We start from the raw sequence: 17785 nt of genomic DNA on the forward strand, positions 1-17785 counted from the left end.
AGCACGCAGAGGGCACCACCAGCAGCACACGGCCAGTCACCATCATCATCATCGCCATCACTCCTGTCACTTGCGTGTAGCCTTCGGCACAAACTAACAACACGTCAACGCAGGGTGAAGGCAAAGACACGGCCTTTACACCACGCACAGCCACCGCACAGCCACGCACCGTCCCATCCAGCAGCAGCGCATACATCACGAGACAGATGAAATCAGTACTATTGCAGAACTCGCACACCGCCATGCAAACCAGAAGTTTAAAAGCAATAAAAAAAGAATAATTAAAGAAAGAAAACTACACTCAGGGCTCTGCTGCGCATGCATAAAATTGTGTCCGGGATGCGTTCAACGTGGCGGATGTGGGGAAGCAACGCGGAGCACACAGCAGGGCAGCGGAAGCAAATGAAGCAAAACACAATCATTATTGTCCCCTATTTAGTTACATCGGAACACAGTGGACGCGCACACAAATCCCCGCGGTTGAGTGCTGGCACGCACAGCCCGCACACACCTCTTCAGCCCACAGCGGTGTACGCCAGCGCGGATACGGCGAGCAGCAGCGGGGCACACACCAACGCAGAGCTGATGAGGCTGCCGTCGATTTCGCGAAGACGTGACGGTGCGCGGGTGGTCGTCGTAGTTGGCGCCTCTGTAGTCGTCGTACTTGGTGCCTCTGGCGCAGTGGTGGTCGTGGTCGTGGTTGGTGCCTGTGTTGTGGTCGTCGTGGTCGTCTGGGCGGAATCCTCTTCACTCTTATTTCTTTTTTCTGCGGATGGATTCTTGTCACTTGTTGTCTCTGTCATACCGTTCTTAACTTCTGCCGCTGACGCATTGGGCTTCGCATTTAATTGCGTTTTCGGAACGGTCGTAACTCCTCCATCTTCATGTGCGGCAGGATTTCCCATGTCCCCACCGGACTCCTCACCTTTCGGACCTGGCTGACCAAGCGTCAGGGTTGTTGCCTGTGTTGCAGTCGTCATCGTGGTCTTCTGGGAAGAATCTTGTTCCGCCCGCTCAGTCTCTGATGCATTGGACGGGCAGCAGCACAGGGCGAGCACCAACAGGGCGCACAGCAGACGGCACGTCGTCGTCATCGTGAATGTGGTCGTTCAGTGGTGTGGAGCTGATCTGCACAGTGAGGGACATGGAGAGCAACAGGGGAGACGAGAGGTGCGGCAGACACACACAGAGGGCACACCACATGAGGAGAGAGGGCAGCAGCCAGGCATGCACCGTACGCCGCACACCACGCACGACACACACTCCAATCCACGGCAGCAGGCACACACACACACAGCCCTGCCGCAGCACCAACACACAGATGGAAGAGGGAGAAGCAAACAGGAGCGGCACACAAGGCTCCACCGCATGCACATACGGCGAGAGCGGTCCGTCGTGTCGGCATCCCTCACGGAGGGTACGCACACACACAAGAGGAGGTGCAGCGCTCACAGCAACACAAAAGCAAAGTAACAATTAAAAAGAGGAGATCCCCGCACACCACGTGGATTGTTGGTCCACAGGAAGTGCAGCCAACATTCATCACAAAAACAATTCAGTTGCCTTCGGCCTTCGTTCATATTCAGCGCACACCACTTCATGCAAGCGTAGCCACCACTATCGCAGCAGCCGCACACGCAACGTTAAGCGCAAAAGAAAAGCGGTGGTGTGGGAGGCTGCGGTGCCGCTGTCACTGTCGCCAGGCTTCGTCGTGTCATCGGCTTTGGCGTTTGTGGTTGGCGCTGCTGTGGATCCCGCAGTCTGAGAGACCGTATCATATTTGTTGGCTGATGCAGCTTCACCATCGGAATTCGTTCCGGGTGGTGTGGCGCCTTCAGTGGAGGGTCGGTTCGGATGATTGGTGGCCGGAGCGCCTTCTGTGCCAGTGTCAGACTGCATGACCGTAGCTGCCGCGGTGCTGCTGCCGCTGTCGCCCTTCGTCGTTACAACACTCATTTCTTCAACCGTCGTGAGTGGCAATCGTGAACCTTCCCCTCTACCCGCTGAAGCGACAGCTTTTTGCCGGTGTCCTTATTCTGCTGAATGTCTCCCACGACAGACTGTTGAGAATTCTTCGTGCCAATGTCGTTTTCGTGGCTTTTCGCGTCAACACGGCCAGCTGCAGATGTGGATGATGGATTTGCATGCGGTGAGTTGTTGGGCAATGGAGGCTACACAGAACTCGACAAATTTCGTTGATCCTCACCAACTGGCAAACTGCCTTTTGATGAATTTATCGTTTCAACTCCATGAGTTCCACTCAACGATTGCGACTGTAAACCCTCATTCTCACGCGACTGCGGGTCCTTCACTGAGATCAGTCCGTCCTCAGGCTTTTTTACCTCTTCTCCTGTTCCATCAACTTCCTTCTCTTTCCAACATCATTAGCAACTTCTTTTCTTGCTTTTTCTTCCTCATCAGCAACATCTCCGGCTCCTGAAAGGAGGCCTTCAAAAGATGAGGGGAGGTTTTCTTATTGTTGGACACTTATTCCTGGTGCTTCTGGGCCTGGGGGGTGTGTGGTACTGGCGTTTCATAACGTAATGTACCCTTTAAATCTCCTCTGTCACTCTCAAGACCATCAGGCTAAGAAACTGCGAGTACTTCTTCACAACACCCTTCGGAACAGCACCACAGCACGCAGAGGGCACACACCAGCAGCACACGGCCAGTCATCATCATCGCCATCACTCCTGTCACTTGCGTGTAGCCTTCGGCACAAACTAACAACACGTCAACGCAGGGTGAAGGCAAAGACACGGCCTCTACACCACGCACAGCCACCGCACAGCCACGCACCGTCCCATCCAGCAGCAGCGCATACATCACGAGACAGATGAAATCAGTACTATTGCAGAACTCGCACACCGCCATGCAAACCAGAAGTTTAAAAGCAATAAAAAAAGAATAATTAAAGAAAGAAAACTACACTCAGGGCTCTGCTGCGCATGCATAAAATTGTGTCCGGGATGCGTTCAACGTGGCGGATGTGGGGAAGCAACGCGGAGCACACAGCAGGGCAGCGGAAGCAAATGAAGCAAAACACAATCATTATTGTCCCCTATTTAGTTACATCGGAACACAGTGGACGCGCACACAAATCCCCGCGGTTGAGTGCTGGCACGCACAGCCCGCACACACCTCTTCAGCCCACAGCGGTGTACGCCAGCGCGGATACGGCGAGCAGCAGCGGGGCACACACCAACGCAGAGCTGATGAGGCTGCCGTCGATTTCGCGAAGACGTGACGGTGCGCGGGTGGTCGTCGTAGTTGGCGCCTCTGTAGTCGTCGTACTTGGTGCCTCTGGCGCAGTGGTGGTCGTGGTCGTGGTTGGTGCCTGTGTTGTGGTCGTCGTGGTCGTCTGGGCGGAATCCTCTTCACTCTTATTTCTTTTTTCTGCGGATGGATTCTTGTCACTTGTTGTCTCTGTCATACCGTTCTTAACTTCTGCCGCTGACGCATTGGGCTTCGCATTTAATTGCGTTTTCGGAACGGTCGTAACTCCTCCATCTTCATGTGCGGCAGGATTTCCCATGTCCCCACCGGACTCCTCACCTTTCGGACCTGGCTGACCAAGCGTCAGGGTTGTTGCCTGTGTTGCAGTCGTCATCGTGGTCTTCTGGGAAGAATCTTGTTCCGCCCGCTCAGTCTCTGATGCATTGGACGGGCAGCAGCACAGGGCGAGCACCAACAGGGCGCACAGCAGACGGCACGTCGTCGTCATCGTGAATGTGGTCGTTCAGTGGTGTGGAGCTGATCTGCACAGTGAGGGACATGGAGAGCAACAGGGGAGACGAGAGGTGCGGCAGACACACACAGAGGGCACACCACATGAGGAGAGAGGGCAGCAGCCAGGCATGCACCGTACGCCGCACACCACGCACGACACACACTCCAATCCACGGCAGCAGGCACACACACACACAGCCCTGCCGCAGCACCAACACACAGATGGAAGAGGGAGAAGCAAACAGGAGCGGCACACAAGGCTCCACCGCATGCACATACGGCGAGAGCGGTCCGTCGTGTCGGCATCCCTCACGGAGGGTACGCACACACACAAGAGGAGGTGCAGCGCTCACAGCAACACAAAAGCAAAGTAACAATTAAAAAGAGGAGATCCCCGCACACCACGTGGATTGTTGGTCCACAGGAAGTGCAGCCAACATTCATCACAAAAACAATTCAGTTGCCTTCGGCCTTCGTTCATATTCAGCGCACACCACTTCATGCAAGCGTAGCCACCACTATCGCAGCAGCCGCACACGCAACGTTAAGCGCAAAAGAAAAGCGGTGGTGTGGGAGGCTGCGGTGCCGCTGTCACTGTCGCCAGGCTTCGTCGTGTCATCGGCTTTGGCGTTTGTGGTTGGCGCTGCTGTGGATCCCGCAGTCTGAGAGACCGTATCATATTTGTTGGCTGATGCAGCTTCACCATCGGAATTCGTTCCGGGTGGTGTGGCGCCTTCAGTGGAGGGTCGGTTCGGATGATTGGTGGCCGGAGCGCCTTCTGTGCCAGTGTCAGACTGCATGACCGTAGCTGCCGCGGTGCTGCTGCCGCTGTCGCCCTTCGTCGTTACAACACTCATTTCTTCAACCGTCGTGAGTGGCAATCGTGAACCTTCCCCTCTACCCGCTGAAGCGACAGCTTTTTGCCGGTGTCCTTATTCTGCTGAATGTCTCCCACGACAGACTGTTGAGAATTCTTCGTGCCAATGTCGTTTTCGTGGCTTTTCGCGTCAACACGGCCAGCTGCAGATGTGGATGATGGATTTGCATGCGGTGAGTTGTTGGGCAATGGAGGCTACACAGAACTCGACAAATTTCGTTGATCCTCACCAACTGGCAAACTGCCTTTTGATGAATTTATCGTTTCAACTCCATGAGTTCCACTCAACGATTGCGACTGTAAACCCTCATTCTCACGCGACTGCGGGTCCTTCACTGAGATCAGTCCGTCCTCAGGCTTTTTTACCTCTTCTCCTGTTCCATCAACTTCCTTCTCTTTCCAACATCATTAGCAACTTCTTTTCTTGCTTTTTCTTCCTCATCAGCAACATCTCCGGCTCCTGAAAGGAGGCCTTCAAAAGATGAGGGGAGGTTTTCTTATTGTTGGACACTTATTCCTGGTGCTTCTGGGCCTGGGGGGTGTGTGGTACTGGCGTTTCATAACGTAATGTACCCTTTAAATCTCCTCTGTCACTCTCAAGACCATCAGGCTAAGAAACTGCGAGTACTTCTTCACAACACCCTTCGGAACAGCACCACAGCACGCAGAGGGCACACACCAGCAGCACACGGCCAGTCATCATCATCATCATCGCTCCTGTCACTTGCGTGTAGCCTTCAGCACAAACTAACTCCCCGCCAACGCGGACTGAAAGCAAAAAGGGAGACAAGTCACACAACCACGAACCGTCCCATCCAGCAATGAGAGCCACGCGCCACCGCAACACAACAATTGGGTGGACACGGTTCAACAACAAACAAAAAAAAAAAAAGAGGAGCGCTCCTCGCCCGCGCATCGTTCGTCACACTCCCACAGTCACCAATGCTGTTGTTCTCTCACCCCTCAGGCCCTCGCAGGCACGCCACGCTCACCTCAACACGCGCCCCTCCAGCACAGGCCTCGGGATCGTCATGCGCTCCCGCTGCGCCACAACGCCCGCCACCTCTTCCCTCAGTCAAACAGCTCCGTGTCCTCCATATCCCTCACAATCGCCGGCATGCCCCGGCCACGCAACACACACAGCACCACAATGTCGTGCCGCCCCTCCTCCACAATCACGAGCGCAGCGCCAACGCGCACTGGCGCACGTGCTCCATGCGCTGCGAGCGCGCACGGATCACTCCGGCCGTCATGCACTGCGTCTCGTTGTCCTCGTGCTCGGAGCGGACCCTCAAACACTCTCAATCCACGGTCCGGAAACTGCGAGAGGCTGCCGAAAGGCGCCGCTTTTGTGGAAGACGCAAATGTGCGGAAAAAACGGCCACCCTCAGCCCATCACGCGTCTCTGCTCCTTCCGCTGTTCCACGCACAAGGGCGGGGCCGTGGGAAGAGAATCCCGCCGCACAACGGACGCACGATGGCGCACGCAGCAGCAAAGCCATCCGCGTCGCAACAAAAGACAGAGCCATGCGCACAGCACAAACACAACCGCAACAAGAGGGACGGGGCGCATACAATTCCACGCCGCGGTCCTTTACTTCTCAATTCCCCGACGGAATAGCACAGCACCTCACAGCAGGCCGTGGCGCTGCGCACGCAATCCACTCCCTTCCGAGTGCGGCCAGCATGTCGGCGCCCAACGTTCGGGGCACTGCCTGACTACCACCTTCTTGGCGGAGCGGCGGCGCGATAGAAGGATCAGCCAGCAAGCGCCAAAAAAAAATTCACACTTCACGTTTTCGCGGGACCGAAGAATGGAACGCACGCGAATAGCGCAAGGAAAAGGGTGAGCGGAGCGGGCGTTCTTCATGACGGCCGCTGGGACCCCACGCCTTCCCAATCATTCGGCAAAACTTAAGGGATGAAGATGTGCCTTGGCCGCTGGACGGATCCTGAAATTATCCCAGCAAACCCGACGATACAGGAAGGAAAAGGAAGTCGAAGCAGACGCGGCCAATTGCCTCAATAGTTTATTCCGATTCGTTTATGTTCTTTTGACCGCTCTCTTGACGTTTTTTGCTCGAATAAGATTCAACAGGTTATTACCCACGAAGTGGCGGGCTTCGGGGTCTTCCGACCACAAGACACCGCCGCTGCCCTTCGCAAATTCCACCCTTCGCCAGGTCCCGAAGTGTAAAAGCGCGACCGCGTGACATGCCGTCCGCGGGTTTCCCGCTGGCCGCACGTAGGCAAAGGTCGTCCGTACTCCGCGAGAGTCCAAAACTCATATACCCATCGCGTTTCCCACGTCGCGGCGTGTGGGTTTGAGCTGCCTTTATTCGCCGCTCCTCGCACCGAAGTGTTGTCCACCCAAACGTCCATGGTGGATGGCAAGATGGCGGAAAAGGCCGATAAGGCCAAGCGTGCCGCGCGCGCCTCGTCCTGCATGATAAGAAAAGGCTTCCTCTTCCATTTTCCTCCGGCAATTTTAACGCCGCCGGATTCTGGAATAAAAACGGCCCACCAAGCATGGAGCGATGCATCCGTGATGATGGCGGCAGATGCCTTTTCCGTGGGCTTGATGATTCGCTTACGATTATATTCTCGATGATGTGTCACAATCCCTCGCCCAAACCAACCGCTGCCGGCGGAAGGTTCGTCGGGGATGTCTCCTGCACAATCTCCCGATTAAGTGCGGACAATCGCCGTCGCACTGCCTTGATAAAAAAGTGGTAGTCGCATAAACGCGTGCCCAAAATGGCCGCCAAATATAAAAAGCGTGACGCCATAACCTCCATTTCCGCGATGGTTAAAGAATTAAGCGCCGGCATGGCGCATACAGACCGGACAAACTTGTCACTCAGGGACACCGTCTGGAGTGAGCGATCAAACTGCACCCACAGAAAGGTGTACTGCGTAGCGCCCGATTCGCGATCTTCCCTATCGTGGCACAACAACTGTCCGCATTACGGAGCACATGGGCTTCCCACAATGTCGCATCGCTTTTCGACCCTGCAATGCGTATATTACCGATCCAAACGTCGACACGCACCAATGGAGGTGCGGCCCAGAGGCGGTGAACCACCGTCGTCACCCCCGCAATTGCTGAAGTAATAATGATCTAGAGAATTTCTGGGCCGGCCTTGTATCCCATTGGGAGCCGTGTCAGCTCCACCAGCGTGCCGTCCTCCACGCAGAATCGAAAAAGATGCCGAGTCTCCCGCGGTAAAGAGACTTTAAAAAGGACGCCCTTAAGTCCAGGCAGGAAGCGGCCTCAGCCAACACAGGCGGCAAATAATGGGAAATGTGTAAAAGAGAAACATTAGCCTCATAAGGATCGTCTCTGTCCTTGTCGCGTGGCCATGCGATCCATCGTCGTCGTAAACCGGTGGTTTTCTCCTCCACAACTAAAAAATACTTTTTTTTTTTTTTTTTCTACTGTTACCAGCGCGTCTGGCTATACAATGCCATCTGAGTGCCGAAGAGGTGGTCGAGCAGCGACAAAAGTTTCCTGCTATGAAGCAACCGCCATTGGGAGAATTTTCCGAGGCGAAGGTCCTGTTCAATGCCCAGTCTTTGGCGCACAGCCAAGGTGCCTGGACATTCTAGAAGCAGATGGTGCAAGGTTTCCTGCGGGCCAATCGGCGCGCTTGTGGAAGCAGGCTGATCCTGCGGCAGCAGAGATCGCCTCCTGGCACTTCTGTTTAGATGTCGAGTGGCGCCTGGGTTGTGTGCGCAGCGACTTCTGTGCTGTGCGGTGCTTCTACGTGTGGGGAAAACCATGTCACAGAAATCGCATTTGAGCTCGGGAAGCGGTGGAGGATGTTCCGGGTGAAATGACCGACAGTGACTGACGAGATTCGAGAATCCCGTCAATGTAGAATCACAGTACGGGCATTCCTCCTTCCGACGGCGTGTGATGGTCCGTCTCCTTACTGGAGAGACGTCTTCCTCCCTTGCCGACGGGGGAACAGTGTCCGTCCCCGGTGCAGTTGGATCGTTGTTAGAGCGCATATATGCAGACTGTTCCGGTGAGATGTTGCAGAAACGGCATTGGTTCGTGCAATCTCTCACAGCCCAGTATGGTCGGCCCCAGAGCTCAGATTCCCCGCACCTTGCCCTAGCGAGGTGAAACGGTTCTTGACAGTGGAGAAATTCCTGAGTGATTGGGTCCTTACCGCTAAGATCTGATGGCCTTGTGCCGCAAAGCAAGTGGCAATGAGTGTCTTGACGAATCGTACTATGCCACTTGTTTGTAAGCTGGGTAGTAAAACATGTCAGCAGATCCGTATGCCATAAAGGTGCAATTCCTTGCTCCGTGTATTGTCCAGTCTCCATAGTCTGCGCCGCATACTGATCTGCAAGCTCGTTAGCATGTACTCCACAATGTCCGTAACAAAACTGCAGGTGCACGGACCAGCCAGCACACGTCAGTGTTAATAGACGCTGCCAGATCTGATCCTCCGTCCAGTCTGTCTGACTGAGCGGGCCCTTGTTTAGAGCCGCAAGAAGAGACTGGCTGTTTGTAACCACGAGCAGGGTTTTATGCCTGTGCTGGATACGAGGGATAATCAGCCTTTCCAGGGCTAGAAGCAGCGCGCGGGATTCCGTCCTGTAGCTGCATGGGCGTGCACCGCAGTTTATACTGGCCTTTTCTATTATCTCCGATGAATTGAGGGATGAAAGCAGGATTCCAACCCCGGCTGACTTGGGAACGTCTACACCGCCATCCGTCGCGAGTATCCACGAACGATGGCTGTGCAGCGCTAGAGCCTCTTCGCTGACTCTGCGCTTTTCCCGTATCAGCTCTTCCTCGTCAGTTATTGAGGGGTCTATCGAAAGTTCCACGCCAATGGTGACCCGGTGTGCGGAGGCCGCAGACCAGGGAGGAATGGAGCTGCGAAAGAACCGCTCTTCGCGTGGTGAGCTCTGAGTGATGCCATAGTCCTTTGTGTATGCGTCTACGAAGGCGTATAGCTCGTCCCAAGATAATGGCGAGATGCGGAAACCTGCGCGAGGCGGTGGCTCAGGCGGGGGTCTCCGCATCCAGTCCATCTGGCAAGCGCGTGTCTTCTCAAATATGGAGAGCCGCGCGCGCAGGCAGAGGACATGGAGCGGCGGCATATTCGTCTCTAGAAGTGCGGATTCCGGGTCGACAGTGCTCGGAACTCCGCTGACAATGCGTGCCAGAGTTGCGTACGCATTTTGCATCTGATTCTTCGCTGAATCCGTCGCTACTGCCCATATCAGCTCGCTGCCATATCGTAATTTGGAAGCACCGTATCCAATGACGAACGTGCGTCGGTCATGTGGAGATGGTCCCGCCTCTTTATGCGCTATGCAGCGTAGATGCGATATCCGTTGCGAAGTGGCAGCGCATTGCTTGGTAGCCGCCATATTTAGCATCAGTCGTGGATCGAGATCCATGCCAAGAAGCTTCGTAGTTCGCGATGCCCCCATGGTCATGACTGGGATTTGACATCCAGCCAATTCCAGCGGCCACTTTCCTTCACGATCATAATCTGATTCCGTGTGCGTGGAGACTGTGAACCAAGCGGCTTCACACTTTGACGGGTTAATGGCCAGGCCATTTTCCTGACTCCACGCATGCAGTTTTTTAAGAACCATGTTGGCAGTGGGAATGGCGTCTTCCCGGGACCGCCCCTTAACGATAATAGAGAGGTCGTCCGCATACATGTCTGTTGTGACACCCGCAAAGCTGTTCAGCAGATTGAGAAGTGGGTTTATGTAAAGGGAGAACAAATATGTTCCCAGTACGGACCCCTGAGGGGCTCCTCGCAGCATGGGACGCCGATCACTGTTTCTGTTACCAACTCTTGTCTTCGCGTAGCGACCACATAGAAAGTTTCTAAGCCACCTTCTACAATTCACCCCCGGAATATTAGCCAGCAAGCGACTGAGGACTCGATGATCTATGGAGTCAAAAGCCTTGCTGAAATCAACCAACACCAGCAGAGTCCGATGGGGTCTGTAGTGGAGTTGATTACCAATACCGCTCTTCTTGGGAAGGTTCACTTGGAAGTAATGATTTCTATTATGCTCCACTTCGTGTATCAGGTGTGCCAGCTGCATCGTCGTAGTACGCATACTACGATATGCATACTGGTGGGGGTGTGGCGTCCACACCCAAAGCAATCTCTTCAGTACCATTTTCTCAGCAACCTTACTCACAATGGAAGTAAGGCTGATGGGTCGATATGACTCAAGCAGTTCCGGCAACTTACCGGGTTTTAAGAGTGGGACGATGGTAGCGCGTCGCCACTCAGCCGGGATCGTACCTGTCGTCCAGCTGTGGTTAATGCAACGAAGAAGGAATCGAAGACCCTTTGACGAAATATGTCGCAGTGCCTCACTGTAGACTTCATCCGGTCCGGGGGCCTTGCCATACGGCGTATTACGTAGCGCGGCAAGCGCTTCTGTAGTGATTAAAGGGTGCTTCAATAGGGGAATAGAAATAAGCAACTAGCCTCGATGTGACGGCGGAATCGTTGTTATCCTGTGGCTCTGAACTAGATGAGAATGAAAAAACTGAAGTAGATGTAGCGGCAGACTCGTAGTTGTTCTGCGGCTCAGAGATACAAGAGATAAGAGAGGTAGAAGAAACTAAGCTAGATGTTGCGGCAGACTCGTAGTTGTTCTGCGGCGCAGAGCTAGAAAAAGTAGAAGAAAATGAAGTAAATGAGGCAGCAGACTCGTTGTTGTTCTGCTGCCCAAAAAGAGAAGAAGAAACAATGCCCAAAGATGGGTTCTGTCTTTTGATGCCTTTGGAAAACCTTACTGCTTTGTGTAGTGGAATAAATGGAAAAAAGATGCGATTGAGAGCATTCGCTGCCCTCCTTGCTGTTTTATAAGTGTGTTGACCATCTCCCAACAACATTGTTGTAGGAGATGGCGGTGATGCCTTTTTTCGTCCGGAAATGTATTTCCATGCGAGTGGTTTGCCTGGATTTAACTTGCTGATGCAACGCAGATACGTGTTGCGCAAGCGCTCTCGGAGTAGGAGGAAGAATTGACTCCTTGTCCGTTGCATTTCTGCCTCACAGTTGAGCGTCGGTAACTGTAGATAGCGGGCCTTGCTGTCGGTAGCAATCCGCTCTGCCTCCATGAGAGTGTCGTCCCAAAGCCTGGGACCATCCTTGTGCATGCCGCGGGGGCAATGTCGTCGATACGAAGTAATAAGCGCTCTCGTGAAAGCTTTAATGCCGGTGGACTGCTTTTTATAGTCATATGCCGGAAGTTGTGCGTCGAAGTCCTTGACAAATAAATCCCATTTGCGCTTCCCCCAACTGTAGAATGTCTTAGGTGGCGAAGGTATGGTATCCTTAAATGTCTGATGCAGCGTGAATGTGAGCATATAATGATCACTAAGCGGCGACACAGAAGCTGTCCAATCTGACACAGTCAAATGCTTTGACCATGTCGGATCGATGCAGGATCTTTCTCTTGTACCACGAGCGCGCGTTATCTAACCAGGGGTGTTAACCAAGGTGAGTCCCGCATCCGTGCACAGTTCTAAAAACTCTGCAGCAACCTCGCTTGGAGAAGACTCCAAGAATGGCTCCCACTGTGGGTGATGCATGTTGAAATCCCCGCACAGCAGGAGCGGCGACGAGGCTGGAAGGCAGTTTACTAACCGCCTGAAGGATTGCGTTACTTGCGGTGGTGGTCTCATATAGGCACTCGCTACAATAAGATCACGGTTCTGGTCCAGAGCAACCTGGACCACCACCACTTCAAGGCTGGTGTCATGCTGGGGGATGGTGAGGGGTATACGCTTGGAGCGGAGAGTTTTCCGCACCAGCACCGCCACACCACCTCCCTTGCCGATGCGCGACTGTGCATAGAACACATAATCTCCAGTATGCATGCTGGCGATCTGCTCCGACGACTTCCAAGTCTCCTGGATGGCTATTATGTCTGCTCCTTGAGCCATTAATGTTGCGAGTTTTGACGGCGTGAGGCAAGAAACGTTCATCTGGAGTACTGCTATGGGGCCTGGGTTCTGCCCAATGTCTCCGCTTAGCAGTAGCTTTTGTCGTTGCGCGTCGCATACGGCACGCAAACAGTATGTGTAGCGCTGAAGAGCGCCGATGGAATCCAGCAGCGGATGGGAATACCGCTCCGCGGGCGGCCATGTACATGGCTCCATCTGGTGCCCTTCCGACCTGTTTGTGCGGCGCCTGCTACCTCTCCGCGCGCAGCGGATGGGCAGCAGGCGCTTAGCTTCCTCTCTGGCAAAGAACACTAGACCCTGGCACCACGTTGGGGTGGCCAGCCGCGCCAGGCCCCTCCGGCCATCATTCGCCTAGTCGTGAATAATCGCGTTTCGGATCCCGACCATGTGCGAGATCGCGGGGCCATCGCGACGTTTATCGTGGGGTGCTGGAGGGCAAAGTCGGGTGCCCGCCCTTCGCGAAGCACGACGGCCACCCGCCGCGGCCGCTTTTTCCTATTGGGCCCGCAGCGTGTCAGCGCGTTTTTTCGCCTCGCTGCCGGCGGCTTTTCCGCTTTTCTTCGTGATGCGCGGGTCCCTTTGCCGCTTGCGGCGCTTTAAAAGCGTTGCCCTGCTGCGGCCGCACGCGTTTGCGCCAGGACTGTCGCGCTTTCGGGGGCGCGACCGCTTTCCGAAGATGTTGACTGGTTTGGTGGCGGCGCTTGGCGGGCAAGGGGTCAGAAGCAACCTTCCGAGGCGATGCTGTATTGAGCAGGGTTTCCTTTTTGTTGCGCAGCGTTTTGTTTTTATTGTGTGAAAGTTCTTTTTTTAACGTTTGTTCGCGGGTTTGGGGTGTCGCGGGCCGGCGGATCGCTAATCGTTTGGTGGGCGGATGGCGCTCATTATGCTTCATTGCTGGTTTGAGTTTTTGTTGTTTGTGCCTGTTTTTACTTTTATTTATTTTTATCTCGCTGTCCCACCCACACCCTTTTCATTCGCCACATCGCGGCAGCGTCTTTTGTTCGGGGGACCCCAAAGCCCGCCGCTTTGTAAGCGATTATATTCTGAGTGCAAAAGGTAACTTGTGCGGTCAAAAAATGTATTTGTGGTTAATCGGAAGAAATCGTTTGGGCATTTAGCTGCCTCTGCGTTACCCCCTTTTTCCCTGTCTTGTTTGGTTTAAACAGATAATTGCAGGATACCGCCAGCGGCACAGAATATTATTCTATTTTTTTTTAATTCACAGACACAGCGAGGTTGGCTTAAGGAAATGGCGTTGTTTCCTATTAAACGGCCTCCGAGTGGAGCGATATTGGCGCCCGACATTCAGAATTGGTACGCCAACATGGCGCTGCCCAGGCGCAGCTCACCTTCATTGATGAAACCGGGAAGTCGGATGCGACGTTAACCGCGGCCGCCTCAACGACAGACTTGCGCATGGATTTCGGGACCCACCACCAAACCCTGGGCGGGTTCGAGCCTTACAGGACATGTTGCGAATCTCCGGGCGCCCCCAGTACCAAATTTTGAGACCCGATCGCTCCTGCCCATCGTGCGGGCGCGGCCCGGGAGTTGGGGGCCCATCGAGGGCCCATCCTTGCGGAAGGGGAGCGCTGGGGCACGGGCCACGCCTATGCCATCGCGGGCGCGCGGGATCGAAACACCGAGCTTCACACGCGGGCGGAAGAGGCGCATAGTAGCCTATCGGCGCGCGAAGCTGACATCGCGGTCGCCGGACGCGAACAGCAGCTGGTGGCGACCCGCGCCCGACTACAGGAACGAGAGGCGCGCGCTGGCGCCAGAGAAGCGCAGCGAGCCGCGCGGGAGGCGGAGACGGCGGGCAGGGAAGAAGCTCCCACCTCTCGGAGAGGCCCGGCAGATGGACCTGTCACGTGTCAAAATACGGCCGGAGATGGCGTCACCAAACAACCGCAGCGTCCAACGCGTCGTTTGGTGGTTGGGGGCGCGCCGCCACGCACGGCCCGACGAAGCCCGGCAAACGAGAGACGGTGGGTTATTCCTCATTCGTCCCAGGGCAATTTTGGGAGACTGCGTTTCTATCCCTCCATTGCCTTTGCCCTCTTACACCCTCCCCTCGGACGCCCATTCTGTCAAAGAAGAAGCGGAACGAAGTTTTCGCGCGTTCGACGCCACTTCTCGGGCCGCACGTGTGTGGAATGAGGGCGTTTCCGGAGTCGTTGTCGGCCTCCGGGGCGCACACAATCATTGGCATCAGGCGGGCGGCCAGGCTCAACTTGCCTTTGGCAGTTTGGCTTTGTGGACGCGCGCGCGCGCTGGAAGCGGAGCGCGATCCCGCCGATCGTTTCATGGATTTTGGCCGGACCTTACTGCAGGCATTCCGGACGCAGCTCATGACGGCGTCGGACCCCAACACCCCGCTCTCCAAACAGCGCGCCCGACTTCACACCGCCGTTCATGAAGCCGACGCCTTTGCGAGGGCAGCCCAGCCTCTCGCGGAACGGGGAGGGGCACAACGACCGTGCGACGTCAGCGGCGTCGCATTTGTGGGCGCGAGGCGTCCGCACGCAAAGCCCGAGGCGCGGCCAGAAGGAATCAATTGCGACGCGGACGGCCGTCAACAACGGCGGCGGCCCCACCCATGCCGCCACCACCAGCCGTTCCGCACAGGCGCCGCGCCGAACCTCCACCCGATATTTCAAATTGCCCGACGCAATCGCCGAGAAGGGCGAGGGGGCTTGCTCGCCAACGGAGCCCGACTGTGGCGCGACGGTGCTCCGGCACCCCGCTTCGGGCCGGCGACACGGGGAGGGCGAACAAGGTGGCTCGGGAATTGTTTGCGACGTCGGCGTGGGAACGGAGAAGGTCGCCGGCGGGCGCCGCACAACCCTCCGCCGCACACGCGGACAGCCGAACAAAGAGGCGAGCCGCGCGGCCTTTTCGACGGCAACCGACGACGCGGCGCCACCGACCCGACCGCAGGACGCCAGGATGCCGCGGCCCATGTCGCAAATGAATCGAACTCCGCTGGGCGTGGCGGTTCTGAGGTTGCAAAAAATCGCGGCGCGATCGGAGACGAAGCAGACGCGCCCTTTAAAAAGGAAGAGTCGGATCAATTTACCCGCAGCCGGGCCGAATGGAAGTGGCGGGTTGCTTTCCGACTTGCGCGGATGACGGTGAGCCGTTCTTCTTCAAAGAACACAGCGCGATATCCGGGGAAGCGCGCCACAACGCCGGCTCAGGCGTCGTCGCTGGTCGCTTTGATGTGAGGGGAAAACTGCGGAAGGGGAGGAATCCTGGCTGACAGCAGAGGAGCGTTTTTCCGTGGTTTTTATCATCGCCCCGCCGCAATCACAAGACTCGCGGCAAGGACGCGTCGGGCGGTCCCCTTTTCCCCAGCCCCCCGCCACATCAGACGAAAGCCCACGGAGGATTCCAGTCGACGACGCGCGATTATTGAATTAAGTGGGAACAATTGAGGACGCCTATTCTGCGATAACGGGTGGATGGATAATACCCTTTTCGTTTGTTTGCGGAGGAGAAACCCACCGGTTTTCGACGACGATGGATTGCGGGGCCGCGCGACAAGAACAGACACGACCCTTGCGAGGCTCATGTTCCTTTTTTGCGCATTTCCCATTATTTGCCGCCTGTGATGGCTGAGGCCGCTTCCTGCCTGGAATTAAAGGCGTCTTTTTTCAACTCTTTTTACCGCGGGAGACTCGGCATCCCTTTTGATGCCGCGTGGAGGACGGCACGCTGGTGGAGCTTACACGGCTCCCAATGGGATACAAGGCCGGCCCGGAAATCCTCCAGATTATTATTAGCAGTTGCCGAGGTGACGACGGTGGTTCACCGCCTCTGGGACGCACCTCCATTGGCGCGTGTCGGCGTTTGGATCGATAATATGCGCACTGCAGAGTCGAAAAGCGATGCGACATTGTGGGAAGCCCAAGTGTTTCGTAATGCGGATGGCCGTCACGCCACGATGTGGAAGGACAGCGAATCGGGCGCCACGCAGTACACCTTCCTGGGGGCGCGGTTTGATCATACTCACCGTGCGGTATTTCTAAGTGAGAAGTTTGTCCGCTCTGTGCGCGCCATGTCAGCGCTCAATTTTTAACCATCGCGGAAATGGAGGTCAAGGCGTCACGCGTTTTGTACGTGGCGGTCATTTTTGGCACGCGTTTATGTGACTGCCACTTTTTTATCAAGGCAGTGCAACGACGATTGTCCGCACTTAACCGGGGAATTGTGCAGGAGAAATCCCCGGCGAACCTTCCGCCGGTAGCGATTGGCTTGGGCGAGGGATTGTGACACATCATCGAGAATAATCGTAAGCGAATCATCAAGCCCACGGAAAAGGCATCGGCCGCCATCATCACGGATGCATCGCTCCATGCTTGGTGAGCCGTTTTCATTGCAGACTCCGGCGGCGTTAAAATTGCCGGAGGGAAATAGGAGAGGAAGCCTTTTCTTATCATGCAGGCCGAGGCGCGCGCGGTACGCTTGGTCTTATCGGCCTTTTCCGCCATCTTGCCACCCACCATGGACGTTTGGGTGGATAATACTTCGCTGCAGGGAGCGGCGAATAAAGGCAGCTCAAACCCACACGCCGCGACGTGGGAAACGCGATGGGTATATGAGTTTTGGACTCTCGCGGAGTACGGACGACCTTTGCCTACGTGCGGCCAGCGGGAAACCCGCGGACGGCATGTCACGCGGTCGCGCTTTTACACTTCGGGACCTGGCGAAGGGTGGAATTTGCGAAGGGCAGCGGCGGTGTCTTGTGGTCGGAAGACCCCGAAGCCCGCCACTTCGTGGGTAATAACCTGTTGAATCTTATTCGAGCAAAAAACGTCAAGAGAGCGGTCAAAAGAACATAAACGAATCGGAATAAACTATTGAGGCAATTGGCCGCGTCTGCTTCGACTTCCTTTTCCTTCCTGTATCGTCGGGTTTGCTGGGATAATTTCAGGATCCGTCCAGCGGCCAAGGCACATCTTCATCCCTTAAGTTTTGCCGAATGATTGGGAAGGCGTGGGGTCCCAGCGGCCGTCATGAAGAACGCCCGCTCCGCTCACCCTTTTCCTTGCGCTATTCGCGTGCGTTCCATTCTTCGGTCCCGCGAAAACGTGAAGTGTGAATTTTTTTTTGGCGCTTGCTGGCTGATCCTTCTATCGCGCCGCCGCTCCGCCAAGAAGGTGGTAGTCAGGCAGTGCCCCGAACGTTGGGCGCCGACATGC

The 17785-nt window shown here is 55.5% G+C and overlaps 2 protein-coding genes and 3 pseudogenes across 2 annotated transcripts, besides 13 other annotated features; all 5 read right to left on the reverse strand.

Annotated features, from left to right (window-relative positions):
- Window positions 1-5097: a sequence feature (areas not merged during assembly with more than two copies in the genome that could not be assigned to a particular haplotype).
- Tc00.1047053507217.14 (mucin TcMUCII, putative) lies at window positions 516-1094 on the reverse strand (the record flags this gene model as incomplete). Its single annotated transcript, XM_803889.1, has 1 exon — window positions 516-1094. The coding sequence occupies one exon, from the start codon at window positions 1092-1094 to the stop codon at window positions 516-518; it is 579 nt and encodes a 192-aa protein (XP_808982.1).
- Window positions 628-732: a microsatellite.
- On the reverse strand, window positions 1618-2688 carry Tc00.1047053507217.30 (annotated as a pseudogene).
- Window positions 3146-3724, reverse strand: Tc00.1047053507217.44 (mucin TcMUCII, putative; the record flags this gene model as incomplete). Its single annotated transcript, XM_803890.1, has 1 exon — window positions 3146-3724. The coding sequence occupies one exon, from the start codon at window positions 3722-3724 to the stop codon at window positions 3146-3148; it is 579 nt and encodes a 192-aa protein (XP_808983.1).
- Window positions 3258-3362: a microsatellite.
- Tc00.1047053507217.60 lies at window positions 4248-5318 on the reverse strand (annotated as a pseudogene).
- Window positions 5098-6900: a sequence feature (haploid, Esmeraldo-like haplotype).
- Tc00.1047053507217.75 lies at window positions 5595-5861 on the reverse strand (annotated as a pseudogene).
- Window positions 6540-6760: a mobile genetic element.
- Window positions 6540-8021: a mobile genetic element.
- Window positions 6901-12743: a sequence feature (areas not merged during assembly with more than two copies in the genome that could not be assigned to a particular haplotype).
- Window positions 12744-12932: a sequence feature (areas merged during assembly that could not be assigned to a particular haplotype. This can correspond to areas where the two haplotypes were merged or to regions with more than two copies in the genome that were merged during assembly.).
- Window positions 12933-13786: a sequence feature (areas merged during assembly that could not be assigned to a particular haplotype. This can correspond to areas where the two haplotypes were merged or to regions with more than two copies in the genome that were merged during assembly.).
- Window positions 13731-17577: a mobile genetic element.
- Window positions 13787-14428: a sequence feature (heterozygous, Esmeraldo-like haplotype).
- Window positions 14429-17785: a sequence feature (areas merged during assembly that could not be assigned to a particular haplotype. This can correspond to areas where the two haplotypes were merged or to regions with more than two copies in the genome that were merged during assembly.).
- Window positions 17316-17536: a mobile genetic element.

This window comes from Trypanosoma cruzi, genomic scaffold (assembly GCF_000209065.1).
Source record: "Trypanosoma cruzi strain CL Brener 1047053512993 genomic scaffold, whole genome shotgun sequence".
Lineage (NCBI taxonomy): Eukaryota > Euglenozoa > Kinetoplastea > Trypanosomatida > Trypanosomatidae > Trypanosoma > Trypanosoma cruzi.